This window comes from Echinops telfairi, unplaced genomic scaffold (assembly GCF_000313985.2).
Source record: "Echinops telfairi isolate 266 unplaced genomic scaffold, ASM31398v2 ScPeMD7_30;HRSCAF=105, whole genome shotgun sequence".
In the NCBI taxonomy this organism is placed as follows: domain Eukaryota; kingdom Metazoa; phylum Chordata; class Mammalia; order Afrosoricida; family Tenrecidae; genus Echinops; species Echinops telfairi.
The window spans coordinates 1376443-1394092 of NW_022103927.1; the positions used below are offsets into that span (position 1 = coordinate 1376443).

Here is a 17650-nt window from a genome sequence, read left to right on the forward strand (position 1 = left end):
AGGGCAGGGCCAGGGACAGAAGCGGAGAGGGGTTGGGCTTGGGTCTGCAAGAAGAGGAGGAGGAGGAGGTGGTTGGAACGGAGGTGCTAGGCCTGGGCTGTGTATGTATGTGTGTCTGTCTTTTGTGAGGAGGAGGGTCTCACCTGTCAAGCTGCCCCTGTTGAGCCTGAAACTGCCCTGAGGGTGTGGTCCGTGAGCATGTCTAGTGGAGAAAGTGTGAGGGCGGGGCCGGTGGTGGCAGTGGTGGCGGCTCAATACAGCGCCCTAATGGGCGACCGAAGAAGTCGTCAGGAGGGGCCTGCTAGGATGTTGCTGTGCAGAGGTGGCTTGAGCAGGTGCCACAGGGCCAGGGCCTCTGCTCACAGCTTCCAGCCTTGGAGTCGAGTGTCCCCTCGACCTTACACGTAGATCCACAGGCTGCTCCTCGGCCCCATTGCCACAACCCATGGCCCCGCTGTGCCATGAGGCCGGTCCTTTGTTCACAGTGAGACCACAGGCGTGATTAAAACCCACCCTCCCAAATAGAGCGGCTGTGGAGGCAGACCCCAGACAGAACTCAGCTTATGACCTCTGCTGGTGTAGTGGTAGAATGACCCAGAAGAGATGGGTAGGTGAGTTTCCCGAAGCTTCCTCTGCTCGGCCACGCGGCGCTTGCACGGATAAGGTCCCTTACAGCTGAGAGGCACGTGGGCAGCGTGTCAGGGCAGAGTGCTCAGTGTGGGGAGACTCAGTCCCCCAGCGTGGGGCCCGCTGGGGATGGAACCTAGGGAGGCATCCGTGGCACGAGGGCCTGCATGACTCACTGGAGCGGGTCTGAAGTGTCAGCAGAGCAAGAGTGCAGCGGCATCACTGCCAGGGAGCCATGAGCACGACAGGTGCCAGGGCATTCAGATGGGTTTCTCAGGCCTGGAGAGGAGGGAGGCGTGGGGCCAGGTGCTTGCTCAGCACCTGAAGATGGGGCTCCTTGGTGACACTAGGCGCTCAGATTGGGAAGGGCCCTCCTGGAGATGGTGCCTGGCGCTTTGGGGCAGGGGTGGCTTGGGTGGGGAAGGGAGCGCTTGCTCAGTCCAGAGAGATGGAGGAGACTTCCTGGTTCACCTCCTGCTTCTTCATCCAGCCTGGAGATGACATCGTCTTAATGGCTGAAGCCCTGGAGAAGCTCTTCTTGCAAAAAATCAATGAATTGCCCACCGAGGAGACTGAGATCCTGATTGTCCAGGCGAAGGGACGAGGCCGGGGGAGGAAAGAAGCAGGTGAGCCTGGAGATGGGCTGCCCTTCCTGGCCTTTGCCCCCTTTCCAAGTTTGAGTGGGAGGCTAGGAGTGGCTAGGCAGTGGCCACTGTTAGGCACAAGCTGCTGCTGGTCACGCTGGGTCTGACTAGTGGTGAGCCTGCCCCATTGGGTCACTGGGCAGAGGACTACCTCTGAACAGAGATAATGGAGCTCTTCCTTTTGTGGGGGAGGGGTCCCTGAATGGTATAATGGTGACCATGCTTAGTTCCTAACCAAAAGGTTGGAGGTTTGAGTCCATCCATAGCAGCCTGGTAAATCTACTTTTTAAGGTATTTTGAATTCCTCCCCTGAACCAGTCAGTGCTAGAGCTGGTTTTTGCTTTTCCATTATTGAAAAAGGCAGTGACCTGAACAAAAGTCATTTTTGCCAGTGTCACATTAGATCTTGACAATTTGGGGTTTGCTCCTTTGAAATACTTGCCTGTGTGTGCTTGGGTGACAGCCATACTTGTCTTGGACCCTGGGTTCTCAGGGTCAGCTGGAAGCAGTGGGTTATGTAATAGACAAGGTCCTGGGGCAGCACTGTCTTCAGCAGCTGTGTTTCCTGATCCATGCGGCTGGGGTGAGGTTAGCATATTGGGACTGGGTCAGGCCCCCGCTGCTTGCCTGGAGAGAGCGAGCCCATATCATGGTTTTCTGAAGCCAGGGGTGGGGGCAGGGCTGCAGCTAGGGAAGCATCGAGGGGTGGCCAAGGAGCAGGTCTCATCTGGCAGTCTGATGTTTCACATGTTGACAACTAGTTCCTGTCTACCTGGTCAGGTCCCCTCCCCAGGACCAGCAATCTGGTCAGCACATGAGCCATGTGACTGTGCCTTCTTTGCTCCATTTCTGAGCAACCTGGCAGCTCAGGGTGCCCCATGGTCAGTTTGCTTTTGCTGGATGTGTGTGCTTGAGTAAGCAGGAGATAAGACTATTGGCTCAGCCTGGCTCCAGTGTCCAGTGTGCTGGTGGACACCCTCCCACGTGGCATAGCCACAGTTACAACGCTAACTCGGCTTGGTGTTGCTGGGCATGCCCAGGGGCCATTGGTGCGTGGACTCCTCGTTCCATTATAGGTCACTGAGCGCAGCAGCCATTCGGCCTCCCCTGGGGCTCAGGGCGGGCGGACCAGCTTCTGGAAGCCTTGGTGATATCAGGTAGCACAGGCCCTGCAGCAGCCATTCTGCACGCTGTGCTTCTGGGACAGGAGAGCTCGGCCAGGAATTTGAAGGGCACTTCCTCTGCCTCAGCCTCCTCGCTGGTACCACCCCAAGGCAGGCCTCCGTGTGTGTTGAGAGGGTCTCTGTCTGAGCCAGGTGCTGTGTGGCATGACCCCCCCCAGTAGTGTGTGCTAGGACCGAAAAAGCTTTGCTTCCTGGGCCAGGTGCCAGTGTGGAAGTGGGTGTGCAGCGTGATCTGTGAGGAAGGTCCTCTGTCTCTGGTTATGGGCTGTATGGGGACCTTCCCTGTGAGGAGAGCCAGCTCCTTACCACCCTCCCTTTCTCTGTCCTCAGGGACAGCCAAGCCCGGTGTCTCCACGGTACCAAACACGACGCCAGCATTGACGCCACCCCACACCCAGACCCCTCAGGCTAACCCACCGCCTGTGCAGGCCGCACCCCACCCTTTCCCTGCCGTCACCCCAGACCTCATCGTCCAGACACCTGTTGTGACATTGATGCCCCCCCAGTCCCTGCAGCCGCCCTCATCGGTGCCAACGCAGCTTCCTCCCCCTCCTCCCCCGCCAGCCCCCCAGCCTGTGCAAAGCCACCCGCCCATCGTCCAGACACCTGTTGTGACATTGATGCCCCCCCAGTCCCTGCAGCCGCCCTCATCGGTGCCAACGCAGCCTCCTCCCCCTCCTCCCCCGCCAGCCCCCCAGCCTGTGCAAAGCCACCCGCCCATCATTGCAGCCACCCCGCAGCCTGTGAAGGTGAGTTGGCTAGGTGGGCCAGCCTGGGCTACTCTGTACCTCAGGGGGTGCCTCAATCTACTGTTTGATGGGAGCGCAGCCCAGGGGCCCCAGCCACAGTGTGCCACCACCGGTGGCCACTCCTCTTTCTGACACATGGCAGTGCCTACATAGAGTTGCAGTCTGCACTGTGGGGCTGGAGCTGGGGGGAGGGAAGAAGCTCCTGTTCTCACCCTTGGGCCTGTGTCAGAGAGTCAGGGCTGGGCAGACAGCTCTGCAGCTGCCCCCCTGCCCCCTCCCGACACTCCTGTGCGCTCTGTAGACAAAGAAGGGGGTGAAGAGGAAAGCAGACACCACCACCCCCACCACCATCGACCCCATCCACGAGCCACCCTCACTGCCACCGGAGCCCAAGGCCACCAAGCTGGGCCCACGGCGGGAGAGTGGGAGGCCCGTGAAGCCCCCGAAGAAGGACGTCCCTGACTCGCAGCAGCACCCGGTACCCGACAAGAGCAGCAAAGTCTCCGAGCAGCTCAAGTGCTGCAGCGGCATCCTCAAGGAGATGTTTGCCAAGAAGCACGCGGCCTATGCCTGGCCCTTCTATAAACCTGTGGATGTGGAGGCACTGGGCCTGCATGACTACTGCGACATCATCAAGCACCCAATGGACATGAGCACAATCAAGGTGAGCCTTCCCCACACAGCACCCCGTGCACAGGAGCACGGGCTTGGAGGGGCTTTCTCTTGGAGCCGGCAAGGTTTCTCCGCTTCCTGAAGGACCCAGCGCCCACTGCTGGGGAGAGTTGAGGGGGGGGTGCACCCAGACCATGCACTCAGGGTTTTATGCCAGGGAGATGGTCCTCATGCTCTCCCTCGGGGGCTTTGGGAGGCAACGACCAGGGCCAGTGGTGCCGGGCGCAGTCCCACATCCTCAGGAGCAGGCACAGGGCGAGCGGATGGCTCGGATGAGAACAGCGTGTCTGCAGACACCTGTGTGGTTTCTTGCCACAGCCCATGAGGTGGGATCCTCTGACCAGGGCCCTGTCTTGGGTCTGCCCAAGTTAGAATGGAGTTCAAGCCTCTTTGCAGTGCTGCCGACCTAGGCAGTGCCTCACCCCACAGATAGATGAGTTTGGGCCGCTAGTTCCCAGCTCCGAGGCTCACTGTTGAGTGTGGCCTTTTCTACTTGATAACAGAGAATTGGGCTGATGGCCTCCCTACCACTAGGGTTGGGGTGACCTGAGAAGCCTATTTGCTCCCCCAAGCAGCCCTCACGGCTGCCACCACCCCGGAGACAGGTGTGCACAGCTAACAGGCCCGGTCCTGTCTTCCCAGTCTAAACTGGAGGCTCGCGAGTACCGCGACGCTCAGGAATTTGGTGCCGACGTCCGATTGATGTTCTCCAACTGCTACAAGTACAACCCTCCCGACCACGAGGTGGTGGCCATGGCTCGGAAGCTCCAGGTGAGGCTTGGGGTGGGGACCAACCCAGGACAACTTGGCAGGCCTTGTTTTTTGCCGTCTTCCTTGGCAAAGTGCCGTGTCTCTTTGGAAGTGTGGTCTCACTTTGGGATAAAGTGCCAGAAGCCAGAGCCTGTGAAGCAGTAGATTTTTCATTTGTTCCACTGTTGTGTGTGTGTGTGTGTGTGTGTGTGAGAGAGAGAGAGAGAGAGATGCTCTTTTGGGGACCCTCAGGATCCCACCTGCCAATCCACAGTTGTCTGGCTGGTGGTGTTACTCATGGTCAGAGCTTTACTTCAAAACAGGCTTATCTCAGTGGCAGCAGACATCTTGCCCACCAGGAAGGCCCTGGGCTTCAGTGCTATGACCACCACTGTGACCACCACCCACCCCCGCCCCTGGCCAGATGCTCATGGACCAGGGGTGGGGGGTTGGGCACACAACACACAGTGACTGATTCTCCTTTTCTTTACTTACTTGAAAGCAATAAAAGAAAACCACATACCCAAACCTCAACAGTGCCTCTTTGTGTGATCGGGTTGAGGATTAAAATAATGAAGAATAAAGTCGGTATTTGACGTTTTATAATTCTGTTTCCAGTCTTTAAAATCATGAGTTGTGCGTCTTGCTCCGTTTGCTGCTTCTCCAGAGCCATTAAAGCTTGGGGTGCAGGGGTGCAGGTTCAGTGCACACACACCTGCCTGCTGTTACCTCACCCAGGTGCCTCTAGGTCAGAAAGGAGAGACACTTGTGAAGCCTTGGGCCTCCATGGGGCTATCTCTACATTGGCAACTGCCTCCTTGTTGTCTAGGATTGTCGCCTGAACACCCCCCCTCCCTCTTTCAGAGCCAAGGTGGCCACCCCATTCTTGAAGTGGGCCCAAAGGAGGACTCATCCTTCAGGGTGGTGGGGTGGAACTGCCACAGTGTGAGTTCAGCAGGCTCCTGCTCTTGGGAACCTGTCTGGGTTTGTGTTGTGTTTCCATGCTGACTGGAAGGTCTAGTTTCTGCTTGCTCAGCTTAGTTTCCTTTCTGGGTTTTTGTTTATTTCACCACAGTTTCAAAACGTCTCTTCCTTCTTGAACTCCTTGATATCAGCTCCCCTTCACCCCAAATTCCCGCACATATTTTTGTTTTCGGAAAGGGGGGGGAGGAGAGTGTCTCAGTTTGGTGCTGTCTGCCCTCACAAAACTGTTCTTTGCTGCATTTCTTCTTCTGTTGGCACCATTTTACTGCAATTTTTATAAAGGTCCACCAGGTGGCAGTGGTACCTTCAGAATTACACCTGGGAGACAATGGAGTTTTCCATCCATTGCCTTTGTCATCCTGACAACAGCCAACCAAAACAGGTTCTCTGCCAGCAACCAAGACTGCTATTTTGTTTTAAGAAAAAGAAACAAATACTCTCTAATTTCTTCTTGCCTGGTAGCCACCTTTTTTTTTTTTTTAAATTCCATGGCCTTCATTTTCTAACCAATGTTTTTCTGTTTCGCTTGGGGGCTTTTTTGCATTCTGCTTCCTGGAGCGGCAGCGGGTGCAGCAGGCCTGCTTAGTGTGGGGTTTACAGACCCAGAGTCTCAGAGGACCCCCTTTTCTCTCTCTACCCCCAGCCCCCACCCCTAGGCCCCCACACAAATACACCTTCCATTATGGGCCAGGATTAGGCCAGATCGAGCCTGAGGGGTGGGTGCTGGGGTCTGGGAGGTGACTGGACTATGCCACATTTGTAGAAAGAAGTGTTTCTTCCTGGCCCTATGATAAGGGGTAAAGTTTATCTGCTTTGATGACAAAGCTCATTCAGAGGAGACTCCTGGGGGGCTTCCCATCAGCTGGCAAGTTGCTTCTCACCCCTGGCAACCCTGTGTGCGGCAAAAGTAGAGCATTTTTTGGTTGAGGTTCAGGTGAAAGTTGACAGCAAATTGATGGCCCACTCAGCAGTTCTTCACAGCAGTTTTGTTTTGCGACATTGCAGGTTCCACAACGTAACAGCACTTCCCCCCACTTGCTCTCCTGGTTCCCTGTTTGCATGCAGCGCCTTTCCTACCTGCCCGGCTTTCTCAGCTTATCTCTGGGCAAATGCTGCTCCTTTGATTGCTCGCTGTCTTGGTGTCCATTCTTCACTGCTCACTGTGTAGGACTGTCCTTTGGCCGAAAGCTGAGCCCTGGGGTGAGTTCTGTTCCAGGGCCCAAGGGTCAAAGTCTTAGGGTTCCAGCAGTCTGTCAGATCAGTACACCTGGGCTTTTTATTTGGGTTTGAGTCTATGTTTTTTCTCCATGGGGTTTTGGGATGAGTGTCTGAAAGTAGATCACCAGGCCTTTCTTTTGAGGTGCCTCTGGTTAGACTTGAACTAAAGTCTTGCACATCTTTACTGTGCATCAGGAAGGCCAGTGGAGTCATCTCTTCCTGTGAGGTCTGCAGCATTGCTGTGGTGTTGATAGCCACCTCGTTTCAGGGCTCAACAGAAGATTACATGGCAAGGGTCTCCCCTCTCTCAGCACTGCTTTGGGAACCAGTGTTTAGAAAGTGTGACCTCAATGATGAGCCACGTGAGGGATCTGTTTTACCTCCAGAAGGCTCTGTGAATTCAAGGTGGCTCTGTTACTTTTACAGCAGGGAAGCGAGACAGAAGAGGATGGGAATCCTGCATGCCACCCCAGGGGCAGGGAGCTCTGGCAGCAGGCATGTCTGTGCCGCTTTCACACACAGGCTGTGTCCCTAGCATCGAGTCCCTCCCCCCACTATGCACCTGGGGTGTGTCCAAGACAGGAGCAGGGTGTGCAGGTGCTGAGGCAGAGCTGCCTGGGCCCCTGGTTTTTCTGGGAGTCTTGGTTACTGTGGCTTCCCAGCCCCGTGCATCTCTACCCTATGTGAATCTGCTGCAGCCTCAAGGAGGCGATGCCGATTCAGGTCAGCATTCCAGCAAGGACCTCTTCGGAAACTTTGTGTCCCTTTGGATTTGCGGAGGATCATGCCTGGGCTTACAGGTGGAGGCTGCTGCTGTCACCTGAAGGCATGGCGCCACCCTAGAGGGGAGAGCTGGAGCCTTTCGAGTTGCCTCAGATTCAGAGGCCCATCTATTGCTGCTGGGCTCCTCTGTGTCCAACACCCCTTGGCCTCTGCCCTGTGCAGGCCTGACCCCTCCCCGCCTCCTGCAGGCAATGCAGCATCTTCTCTGCCCCACGCTGACTTTGACCTGCTGTGTGCCTGTTGCTTTGCATGCACTGCGCCCTTCCCCTCCCCAGAATTGGGAGGTGGTTTCCTTCTTTGTGGCTGTGTGACCACGACAACTTGCCTTCTGAACCAGGAAACGACCGTCCGCTCCCAGCACCTGGTGCCTCATCTAACTGGAGCCCCGAGACTTTGCCAGGCAGGAGGCTCTCAACTCGTTCCTTTGCCTGCCCTCCTCCCTGTCAGCAAAGACAGCTGATGTCTGTCTTAGATGCCCTCTTCTAGAACGTCACCAGCAAAACACTGCTGAGACAAGGTCTTGGCTGGACCAGTGCTGCCCCTACCACTGTGGAGCTCCACTCTGGAGCCGGGGTGGGTCTTCCTCAGACCCTTTGTGTGGAGACATGGCTGTGTGACTACATCACCACCCCACCAACCACCTCCCCACATACACCACTGGGGGCACTCTCGGAAGCAAACCAGACAGATCCTTCACTGCCTGCATCCCTGTGCTGACTGGCTTGATCCAGATTCCCTTGGCTTCCCATAGTGCTGTGTGGCTGCTTAAATCTTCACTGGGGTGGTGCTCCTAGACTCTTGCCACTTACAACTGACTCCTTGGCTGGCATCAGTATTGTCTTAAGTGGGATCCTGGCTCTTTCTCCTCATGAACTTCTCCTCACCCACCATGGTGCTGCCCTATCCTTTTCATTCGCTTGCCTGGGAGAGGTGCTGTCTTGTGTAGACACCTGTGCTCCACAGGGTTTGGCCTCCTCATTGAACTACACACTCTGTGCCACTCACTTCCTGCCTCCTCTGTTGGCATTGTGCTCAAGGGCTTCCTTATGTTAGTGAGCATGTGCAAGCACCCACTTCAGCAAACTGATCCACTCACATGACACCATGTGCCCATGCTGGGCTGTCCCCTGGGACCATCTTCCCCTTCACAGCAAGCTTTGAAGGGGCCTCCTGTTACAGTGACACTGGACCTTGATCCTCACGGGCCCAACTCTTCTCCCCCTATCCCCCCAGGATGTGTTCGAGATGCGTTTCGCTAAGATGCCAGATGAGCCTGAGGAGCCTCTGGTGGCTGTGTCCTCGCCTGCTGTGCCTCCCCCGACTAAGGTGGTGGCCCCGCCCTCATCCAGTGACAGCAGCAGCGACAGCTCCTCAGACAGTGATAGTTCCACTGACGACTCTGAGGAGGAACGGGCCCAGCGCCTGGCTGAGCTCCAGGAACAGGTGAGACCCCCTGGGTCCCCAGCCTCAGGCCAGGGCAGCTTTTCCTTCCTTGGCCCTGCCTTTTTCCTCCTGCATTCCAATTCCTTTTTGGCCTTGTCCCCCTCCTGAGTGAGTGCCTGGTTGATTTCACACGCACGCACGCACGCACGCACACAGGCACACAATTGCTGATTGGAGGGAGGGAGCCTTCTCAAAGTAGGTCTTTCGGTCTCTGAAAGATCAGGTGGCAGGGCCAGTGTTTGTCCTCCTACTCAGTCCCCTTAGGACCCTTTCCCTAGGTCAAAGTGACCATTGGGCTGATCATCAACTTGTCAGCTCTCTGGAGCCTGGCTGTGAATGAATGTGAACACAGTTGAGGGCCCCTGCCCACGTCCCTGCCCCCACCTGTGCCTCGCTCCTGGGTGCCCAGAGGGGCTGAGCCCATGGTCTCTCCACAGCTCAAAGCCGTGCACGAGCAACTCGCAGCCCTTTCACAGCCTCAGCAGAACAAGCCAAAGAAGAAAGAGAAAGACAAGAAGGAAAAGAAGAAAGAGAAGCACAAAAAGAAAGAAGAAGTAGAAGAGACGAAGAAGAGCAAAGCCAAGGAGCCCCCTCCCAAGAAGACGAAGAAAAACAACAGCAGCAGCAACAACAACGCCAGGTCTGTGCCTGCACTGGCAGCCCCTCTTGCCCCCACCTGCCCATCCTGGGGGCCTTCTGGAGCTCGTGTGTTTGGCAGAGCACTGGAGCTGGGCGAGGGGGGTGGGCCGAGCTCACAGCCTAGTAGCACTTAGCCTGCATGTCCGCATCAGCACATCCTGGGCATTCAGTGCTGGGTCTAGGCTCCGTGAAGCTCCACAGGCCTGGGGCACGGGGACAATGATGTGTGAGAGCTTGCTCTCCTGACACAGTCTGTGTCGTTTTCTTGCAGCAAGAAGGAGCCAGCGCCCGTGAAGAACAAGCCGCCGCCGGCATATGAGTCTGAGGAGGAGGACCGCTGCAAGCCCATGTCTTACGAGGAGAAGCGACAGCTGAGCCTGGACATCAACAAGCTGCCTGGCGAGAAGCTAGGCCGTGTGGTGCACATCATCCAGTCTCGAGAGCCCTCACTCAAGAACTCCAACCCTGACGAGATCGAGATCGACTTTGAGACCCTGAAGCCGTCCACCCTGCGAGAGTTGGAGCGCTACGTCACGTCTTGCCTGCGCAAGAAGAGGAAGCCCCAAGGTGCATGGATTGAGCCTCCCTCCCTAGTGTATGGACTTTTTCCTGGGCTGCCTTTCCAGCCTACCCCAAACTGTCCCCTGGAGGTCTATCTGCTGTCCAGTGTCAGTACAGCTTAGTTCTGAACTGAGTGTACCGGTCTGGTCTGTGCTCTGCGCACACGCACGCACACCAGATTGGCCGGCCTGGACGCCACGTTTTTTTGGGTCACATGTATTTGTGCCTTAGGAGCTCGCCTCTGGGAAAGGTGGTGCCCAGCAGTGTCTGAGACGCCCGTGTCCTCAGGATAACTGGGGTGGGCAGCGGACCCCAGCTCAGCAACCCCGTGTTTCACTTGCAGCAGAGAAAGTGGACATGATGGCCGGCTCCTCCAAGATGAAGGGCTTCTCATCCTCGGAGTCGGAGAGCACCAGCGAGTCCAGCTCCTCCGACAGTGAAGACTCCGAGACAGGTCAGGCCGTTTGTGTGGAAGCACCTCCTCCCCTCGACCCGCCAACCCTACCAGCTACTAGTCTTTAAACTGGGAGGGGTGGGTGGGTTCCTGTGCCCTCTCCAGCAGTTGTCTATATTCTCCCAGTTGCCACTTTGGCTGGGGGTCAGAAGGCCTAGGTGGTGGAAGGGGCCCTGGGGGGAGGAAGGATGGAGGAGGGGCTGGGAGAGCTACAGGTCAGTGGGCCCTGGGTGCTGGCATTGTCTGTGGATACCCCACCCTGCAGTGTGACCCAGTGGACGTGTGCTTCCTGGTACTGCCCCCACACAGTCATTGTAGATGTCAGCGGCTGCTTTATCCCAGGGTGTACTGTTCTTGGTGGTTCTCAGTCCATACCCATGTGGTCCATCATTGCCCCTGTAAGCAGCTGGGGTGGAGGTGGGCGGCAGACAGAGCAAAATTCTGGCAGCTGCAGGAGGTTTGTCCCCCATACCTGCATTTTCTCGGTTTAGGTGAGGGACAGAGACACTGAGAATAATAGACCATGGGGTAGGTGGGGGAGAAGGCCAATTCCTATGGAGGAACAGGTGGGCTGGACAGGAAGGAGCACTCCTGGAGCACTAATGGGAGTCACTTGGGAGTTGGGTGGGAGTAAGCCACAGATGCACTTCAGGAGTTGGTGTGAATATCTTGGTGTGAGAGTGGTCCTGGGGTGGAGTCCCTTCTACAGCTTTATGTTGGGTGTGGGTGTGGGTGTGTTGGGAAGGGAGGCATGTGCATGAGGGGGTAGTGTGGGAAGTGTGGCCTGGCTGGGTGCCCTTGGGTCTCCTGCCCTGAGTGAATGACAGGCTCGGGGAGGGGAAATTCACTAGCTCAGGTCAGTCCTGTGTTTATTGGACACCAGTTATGTACAGAGACTGAGTGCCCAGTCTGGACCAACTGCCCCGGTGTGATTTCTCTGTCCGTGGCCAGCAGGGGGCGCTGCACCCAAAGACCCGAGAACTGGCCCGCATGCCATTCTGTATCCTAGGGTCCCAGGAACATGCTCTGAGTTTGGCCACCTTTAGTCATACAGTTTCACCTAGGGCCCGGCTATTGAGTGCCTCAATGTGAGGGGGTGGGGGTAGAGTTGGGCTCTCTTCAATGCAGTGTGCGTGCTCGGATGGCAGTCGTGGGAGAGTGAGCGAGGCCCACAGTGCCCACCACCCACCTGCCGTTGGAGTAGCCATGACGCATTGCCAGCCAGGCTTGGCTGCCGAGATTTTTTTCCCCCCTCATTTTTTCCACTTTCTTTCCCTTAAAGAGTGGGGTGAGATTGTGCAACAAGTAATCCGAGAGTCCTGGGAACAGCTGTCCTGGCGGGAAGGAGGCAAGATTTACAGGCTTGGGCCACCGGCTCCCAGGCTTCCACCACGGCTCCTCAGGCAGCCCCTCCCACCTTGCGCTGGCTCAGCTCCCTTTGTCTCCTACCCTCAGATGAGCCCACTGATGAGCCCCGGGTCTGAGTGGCCATCACTTGGGGCTGCACATGGGTGGGTGTACTTTCTGGGTCACCTAGATAGATGCTGGTGATCTTGGCACCCATGTGGAGCCAGCAGCCCTAGTTTCTGTCCTACCTCTGGGGAGTGGGTAGGTGGTGGGCGGGCATGGGAGGTGGCTTCTCTGGCTTTTCTTCTGGTTCCCGAGTACACTACTGTTTGGAAAGCTGGGAGTTCAGGATGCGCCTGTTTCTGTCACTTGAACCGCTAGCACTGCCCTAACATGGATCACCACAGGGAACTGAACCAAAAATCCCTCGCGGGGCCAGGAGGCTGTCAGTCCTGTGCGTGCTCACGCTCCCCTGTCCCACCTTATCTTCTGAGTGGTGGTCCTCCGTTCCCTTTGGGTTCCACTAGTGCCTGGGTGGTTAGTGGAGTGGGAGGCGTCCGCTAGGTGCGTGGAGGCTGGTGGCTGTCACCAGGGGCTAGGATTAGGGATGTCCCAGGACCCTTCTCTCCAGCTCTAACCCTGTCCCTATCCGGTTGCTGAAGGCTTGGGTGGGAGGGCACAGCCTGAGATCTTCCTGGGAGCCCAGGCACCTTGGGGTGGGACCGGGGCTTTGGGACTGGCTAGCAGCCTGTTACAGCAGCATGCGATCGGCTATTTTTGTCTCCTGGTTTCCTTTTCCCAGGACTGAAATCTGGGGGTGTTTCTTAATAGTTTCAGAGGAAAAAAAGAATGCCTGATGGCTTTGGAAAGATCTGGGCTAAAAAGTGCAGACAGAGGCCCAGGGTCTTCTCCCCACACTGGCTGCCTCCTACCAGAATCTGGGGAGAGCCCCAGTACCCTCCACCCAGCTGTCTAGTCAGCTGAGCCCTAGGTGGAAGGGCAGGCAAAGATCTGGAGGACAAGTGACATGCACACACTTGGGGCTCAGCCCCTTGGAATGTAGCCTTTGCTCTCAGAAGGTCTGAGGACGAGGGAGGGCCAACGTGGCAGCCTCCCCAGTGACTACAGACCAAGTGTGACGCCCCCTTCAGGAGAAGCAGAAAGCAGTTCTGCTCGCCTTGTGCCTTCTTCTGTTCTCAAGCCTGTGTGGCTGGCGCCTCCCCTGCCAACTTGTGTTCTTGATTGTCGGGCTCTGGTGACAGGCAGAGCCTGGGCCTCTAGTTCTTTTCCCTCCCTAAGCTAGACTGCAGCTCAGAACCTCCCTCCCCAGGGCTGGACCACATGCAGGAGACAACCCTGCGCATGCAGACCCGGGTTTCCAAGAAGCGGGGGGAGGGGGGGGGCGCCTCTCAATTCAGAGGAATTGTGATAAAAGGAAATAACAGCACTGACTGTGCAGGGTGCATATGGAACTCATTGCAGAATCACAAACAGACCTGGGGTGGTTCTGGAGCAGTCCACACACCACACTTTCTGGGGCAAGGGGGTGTTGCTTTGTGCCCTCCCTGGGGATACAGCTCTGCCTCTGGTTCTCTTGGGTCCCACGGGCACAGGAGGCCGGCCTGCCGCAGCTCTTGGTTCTTGTAACTGACTGGGCGGAACATTCCACACCATCTCTCTCACACTGGTTTCTCTCTCCCTCTATGTAGGTCCTGCCTAATCACTGGACACGGACTCTTAATAAATCGGTCTTCAGTTCCAGATTCCTTCCCAGCGAGCTATAGCTTAAGTCCGTTTTCTTCCGTGAGAGGGACAGGACTCCACCAAGTCACGCACCCTCAGAGCCTTGGGCCTGTCCCTGGGGGATGGGGCCTTCAGTCACACCCCGCAGCCCATTCCTGTCCCCCTCTGGGGAGAGCTGCCTCAGGCCCCCTGGGCCCTCCAGGGTCAAGACTGACTGACTGTAGCAGCCGGCCCACTGTGGGGGCTTCGGGGTGGGGTGGCTTCCAAGGGCAGCGCAGTCCTCCCCGCCCCCCTCCTCCCCGCCTTCCCCCTTGCACACTTGGGGGCGCTGCCCAGGCTCAAAGTGTGTTCTCTTCACCTTCCCTCTTTCCTGGGACTCTGGATCCTCTGCTCCCTCCAGGACTTGCATTGGCGTTAGCCAAGGAGTGCTCTCATTCAGCCCAAGGAAGAACCACTAGAGTTTTCCCAGATGAGGCCTGCAGGCCCCCCGGGGCTTCCCTCTGTGTCCCATCAGGCTAGCTCGGCTACAGGGCTCCCTGGCTACAGGCAGCTCTCAGCTGTAGGCCTCTCCAGTCTTCCTTGTCCAGTGCATTTCCAGAAACTTTCAATGCCTGCTCCTCCTCTTTGGCCTCTTCCCCCAGTCATGTAGGGAGGGGCCTGTACTGTTTCCCCAGGCATAAGAGGGCTGTAACCTCTTCTATCCTGGTGGGCCAATCCATGGAGGGGGGAAGAGTACTAGGGGTGCTGAACAGCTGGCCAACCTCGGGCTGCCGCCGCCCCCCCCCCCCCCCCCCCAAGGGGCTAGGGTCTTCCTCCATGAGTTGGGAGGGCCCTGGCCTTACCCCCTCCACCTTGGGATCAGCGTCAAGGCCTGCATCCCTGTCTGGAATGGTGACAGCCACCAGGGGTGGGCAGGCTGGTGGGCCATTTCTTCCTAGAGGCCATTTTGCTCTAAAAATACACACCAGCCCATTTTTGGTCACAAAATCCAACATTGGGACGGAAAACTGCGTGACACAAATAGGCCCCTGAGGAGCACATGTATGTGAGCCGGCGTGCCTGTCCTTCGGTGGAGTGCATGCAGACGCAGGGCCCTTTTCAGGCTGCCGCCTTCTGGGACCTGGGAGTGGGGGTGGGGGTCGGGCTACCAAGAAGGCATTATCTGTCACTGCCAAGTCCTGTCAGTCCTTCACCTTGACCTTGGTCAAGCTCCCAGCTCCCAGGCAAGCTCTCTTGGCCGGACAGACTATTTTGAGCTGCCCTTTGACCTGTGCCTGACTCTTCCCAGTGCAGGGGTAGCCAGGCTCAGAGTTGCTGCCCAGAGCTTCCCAGGCCACTGGTGGTGTCTTTCTGGGAAGATTTGCAGGATTCCCAGTGTTGGGCTTGTGTCTGACACCCCACCCCACCCACCCACCCCCAAATCCCCGCAGGACACAGGCAGTAGCCCAGCAGCTCTTGCGGGGGTCCTTGGCTCAGCCGCTCTGGGCCTGCTGATGGGAGCTCTTGACACCTGGCCCTCACTGTGCCAGGTACTCCCAGGCTTGGCCACAGCCTGGGGGGTGGGCACAGCTGTGGCTGTGGCTCCTGGGGAGGAATGGAGAGGGTTAGCCACCTCTGGGGACTAGGTCATCTGACCCTCACGCTCCCAGCACCAAGGCTTTCCCTGCAGCTCAGATCAGGCCACATGCCACCTCTGCCCTGTGCTCACTCCTCTGTCTTCACCTGTTTGTTCTCGCTCTCCCTCTCACCTGTGCCCTGTGCTGTCCTCCCCTCCTCTCCTACCCCCGTCACTGTTCTGTCTCTCTAACTTCTCACAGTTCTGTCTCTTTAACTTCAGGGGGGCCGGGGACGGGGAAATCAGTGTTTTAATCAAATTTTACAGAAACTTTTTCAATCTTTGTACAATTACCATCCTATGTAAAGTTGAAATTGTGTTGAGTTCGAGATTGTTGTGGAATAAAGATCGCACCGTGCTTGAGGCCATCTTCATGTAACCCGTTCTAGAGAGTTTTGTGGGGGTGGGGTGGGGGGCGTGGCGTGGTTCTGCCGTGCACTTCTGTCCTGTCTTCCCACCGGAAATCCCGCCGGGAGCCTGTGAACACAGAGGGCCCACAGGCCTCCCTCACACTCTCTCCCTAGTCTTGTCATGGGTCCTCAGGGTTACCTCTGGACACCCTCACATTTGGGCTGGCCCTCAAGGTTTCTCCTGGCCAGATTCCTCTCATGGTCTCACCTCCTCCTCTGCCTCTCCCCCCCCCCCCCCCCCCCCCCCCCCCCCCCCCCCCCCCCCCCCCCCCCCCCCCCCCCCCCCCCCACCCCGCCCCTCAGGACCACACTCACCGTGCCTGCAAGCTGCCCGGCCTACCCTGGCCCACAGGCCCGTCTGGCATCCACCTGCCGTGCAGCATAGCGACTGCATACACTGTGACACCAGCCCACCCCACCCCCGTTGCGATCCTGTCGATCCACCCAAACCAGCACTCCTGCACATCCTGCCTGAAAGAGTCCCCTCTTAGCCACAGCACGCGGTTTCCTGAAAAGCCCTGAGCCCGTGTCCTGCCTCTCTGGTGTCTAGCTGGGGGCTGGGCCACAGGCCTGATGCCCCTGTCCTCATTGCTGCACCTCCTATTACGGACATGTGTCCCTGGCTGCTGAGGTCTCGTGGTGTCTCATCTGTGGCGTGGATGGTCAGCATTCACAGTGGCATGACCATCCTTTAGCGTCATGCTGTGCCCTGGGGCCCGCCACCCACAGCAGCTCTGGTATGGGGTCACCTCTCCTTGGGCAAAGCCCTGGCCTCCACTACCTGTAGAGGAGCTGGTGTGATCGGGGAGCAAGGTCAAGCCCTCCTGCTGCCCCTGAGCCTGCCCTTTTCGAGCTCCTCGCCTTCCCTTGGTGTTTGGCAGGGGGCACTCAGACCAAGCATGTTGGTCTCAGGTGTGTGGGGACAATCTGCACAGACGTTGGCATCTGAGTTACCCTGTCACAGCAGGCTTACCTGGGCACATTCACCACTGAAGCCCCAAGAACCAGGGCACGTGCTGCCACTCCCTGCAACAGCGTTGAGGTGTCCCCTTCCTCGGGTGCTGGCAGCTTCCTTCCTGCCCACAGCTCACTTGTCCCTATTTGTAGGCCCAGCCGGCCTTGTCCTCGGTCCTGCAGCTGGTACCACACGGCATCTCAGCCTTCGCTGACTCTGCTGCCCTAGAGGATGATGGGAAGGTGGCACCCATAGCTTTGTGGCTTTTAAGCTGTGTGACGCTGGGCGAGTCTCTGAGCCTCACTCTGCCTCCCTTAGCGGGTGAGGTCCCCTTGAGCATCCAGATGGTTTCTGAATAAAGCCACTTGATGGTTGAGAGGGACCTGGTTGGCTTCGCCAGGTCTCGGCTCCCAGCCTGCACAGCCTAGGGGCCTCCCTTGTAGTGGAGCCAGTGATATGTGGCAACCAGGGACAACAGCAGGCAGAGGAGAGCTGACACTGCACATAACATCCCCAGGGATCGGGCCCAGCCTGGCCATCCTGTATTAGAGCCCCCAGCCCTGCTCCTGAGCTGGTCCTTTTGTGTCCTGATTCCCGGCACCCAACCCCACCCCCCCCAACCCCACCCGTGCCTACGGCCAGTGCACGCTGTCAGCCCCAAGTCTCAACGTCTCCTTTTCTCCACAGAGTTGGCTCCAAAGTTAAAGAAGAAGGGCCACCCTGGGCGGGAGCAGAAGAAGGTATGTGGGCTCCCGTGGGCTCCTGGGGGTGGCCCAGGCGGATTGGTCATGTCTGAAACCTGCGCCTCTGTCTGTCTGCAGCAGCAGCACCACCACCAGATGCAGCAGGTCCCTGTTCCTGTGCCCCAGCAG

General features: G+C 57.5%; 1 protein-coding gene across 1 annotated transcript in view; it reads left to right on the top strand.

Annotated features, from left to right (window-relative positions):
* Positions 1 to 17650, top strand: part of BRD4 (bromodomain containing 4) — an 80318-nt gene that overhangs the window by 58146 nt on the left and 4522 nt on the right. The window contains exons 5-15 of the mRNA XM_045289693.1: positions 1118 to 1253; positions 2786 to 3018; positions 3121 to 3204; positions 3506 to 3868; positions 4519 to 4647; positions 8845 to 9054; positions 9492 to 9694; positions 9965 to 10260; positions 10598 to 10708; positions 17466 to 17518; positions 17600 to 17650. Of these exons, the coding sequence (XP_045145628.1) occupies positions 1118 to 1253; positions 2786 to 3018; positions 3121 to 3204; positions 3506 to 3868; positions 4519 to 4647; positions 8845 to 9054; positions 9492 to 9694; positions 9965 to 10260; positions 10598 to 10708; positions 17466 to 17518; positions 17600 to 17650 (1869 nt within the window). The remainder of the gene's footprint in view (positions 1 to 1117; positions 1254 to 2785; positions 3019 to 3120; positions 3205 to 3505; positions 3869 to 4518; positions 4648 to 8844; positions 9055 to 9491; positions 9695 to 9964; positions 10261 to 10597; positions 10709 to 17465; positions 17519 to 17599) is intronic.